We start from the raw sequence: 1,951 nt of genomic DNA, 5'->3' as shown, positions 1-1,951 counted from the left end.
GAGGCAAACTCAAAATCAAATTATCTCCAAAACCTTTTCTCGCATGGAACAGGCAGCTCTGAACAGCGCCGAATCGTGGTTACCTGTTAATAAGGCCATAAAAAATATTTTTAAATGCCTTAACGGCACCATTGGACGTGTCTAAATAATGCTTGGTACGCAATCATGACCTTTACTTACGAGGAGAAGTATTGCATTGAGCATGCTGCATCCTACAGTGAAGACATACAGTGTTACAGCCTGTTAAACGCATACCTCTACCAAGAACCCACACTAACATGACCGGTACTCACAATGAGGGGTATGGGGAGGAGCAGACTACACCATGCAGTGAAGACATACGTACAACGATACAACCTGTTAAACGCATACCTCTACCAATGACCCACACTAACATGACCGGTACTCACAATGAGGGGTATGGCGTTGAGCAGACAGGAGGCCACCGTGAAGCACAGCCCGAGCAGACACAGCTCCATGGACACAGCCAGCTCGTTGTACTTGGCGTGGATGTTCGAACCCGATTGTGCCACGGCAGAGGGCCTCGGGGCGTGGAATCGCCCGGCGTTGTACTTGCTCAGCGCCACATGCTTCATGTGGTGGAACAGAACCAACGTATCGGAGGAGCTCACGATACCCAACACCATCGACACGAAAGCCAGAACGATGAAAAACACCGCCAGCCCTATATCCACGTTGTAGGGGAGAAATCGGCAGACGTTGGAAGAGTAGAAGTTGAATAAGCTGGTTCCGCCGGTTACAGGTACCAGCCCGACGACTATTGCGGCAAACCACGAGATGAACACACAGATTTTGACGGATTTGGATGTGGAGAACATCTGGCCTCGGTCTGAAACTCTCAACGAGGCCATCCAGTAGACGTTGAAGATGAGGAGGACGAGGAGGTGGGCGGAGCGAAGCGTCATGGACAGCCAAGCGTAGAACGTGCACAGGCCCTCCGACCAATCAAAGCCGCCCAGCTCCATGACGGCGGGGATGGGGAGGAGGAGCCAAGCGTTGAGTGACATGGTGACGAGCAGTGAGATCAGCGCTACGTCCACGCTGTGGAAGAGCGGGTTGTAGTGCAGGATGAAGGCCACGCCCACTAGGTTGGTGAAGAAGGCGATGGGGGAGAGAATAATCCACGCCAGAGCCACTCCAAAACTAGGCATGTTTTCTGGGAGAAAACAAAGAAACCCCAACAAAAATACCCCCCAAAAATTAAAACACGAAAAAAAAGCCCTGCCGTTTCTTAAGTCACCCCACCCATCTGTGAGGAAGACCGAGCTTGGGAGCTTCTGCACATACTCCAGCAAAAGAAGAAAAAAATAAACTTCCTATCATCCGGATATTAGTCGGTTATCCAAATATCCAGTCTACCGGTTATCCGGTTGCAGGTGGGCTGGGCCGAGAACCGAGAAGGGCGACTTGATGCAGAGCTGATGGTGCATCCCGATGTACAACACATGAACCGGAAATGACGTCGAGTCAAGGGGCGTGACGACCTGTGACGGAGTTCCGTTGTCATGGAAGCAGGACTCTTTCTTTCTTTTGTCTTGTTTTTGTTTGTTCGAGTTTGTTTTTTCTTCTTCTTTCCCTCATGAAGGAGTTGCTGAGAGAGAAGATGGTGGGCGGCTTCCCGTGGTGTCTTTTATATCACGTCCAATAGACGGAGGTAACAGCTGCAGAGAGGAAGAGAGAAAATAAAAAGAAACATTTTATATAATAGTTGGAGCTGTTAGATATACATTAGAGTATTATTTATTGCGCATTAGTGTGTGAGTTCATATGTGGGTGAGACGGGAATGTGTAAATTGGGAAACGGGCATGCGCAAACAAACAAACAAACAAACAAACAAATAAACAAATACACACACATACATACACACACATACACACGAACAGAGAGAGAGAGAGAGAGAGAGAGAGAGAGAGAGAGATGCAGAGAGAG

The 1,951-nt window shown here is 48.8% G+C and overlaps 1 protein-coding gene across 1 annotated transcript in view; it reads right to left on the bottom strand.

Moving 5' to 3' along the window:
* Positions 1 to 406: 406 nt before the first annotated feature.
* The window catches only part of LOC106012699 (probable G-protein coupled receptor 153), a gene marked incomplete at both ends in the record, with an annotated part of 29,494 nt that continues 27,949 nt past the window's right edge, over positions 407 to 1,951 (bottom strand). The window contains 1 exon segment of the mRNA XM_013086428.1: positions 407 to 1,682. Coding sequence (XP_012941882.1) covers positions 407 to 1,172 — 766 coding nt within the window.

Source organism: Aplysia californica, unplaced genomic scaffold (assembly GCF_000002075.1).
Source record: "Aplysia californica isolate F4 #8 unplaced genomic scaffold, AplCal3.0 scaffold00467, whole genome shotgun sequence".
Classification (NCBI taxonomy): domain Eukaryota; kingdom Metazoa; phylum Mollusca; class Gastropoda; order Aplysiida; family Aplysiidae; genus Aplysia; species Aplysia californica.
Note: the sequence above shows the minus strand (reverse complement) of the source record. Positions and strands in the feature narration are given on the sequence as shown.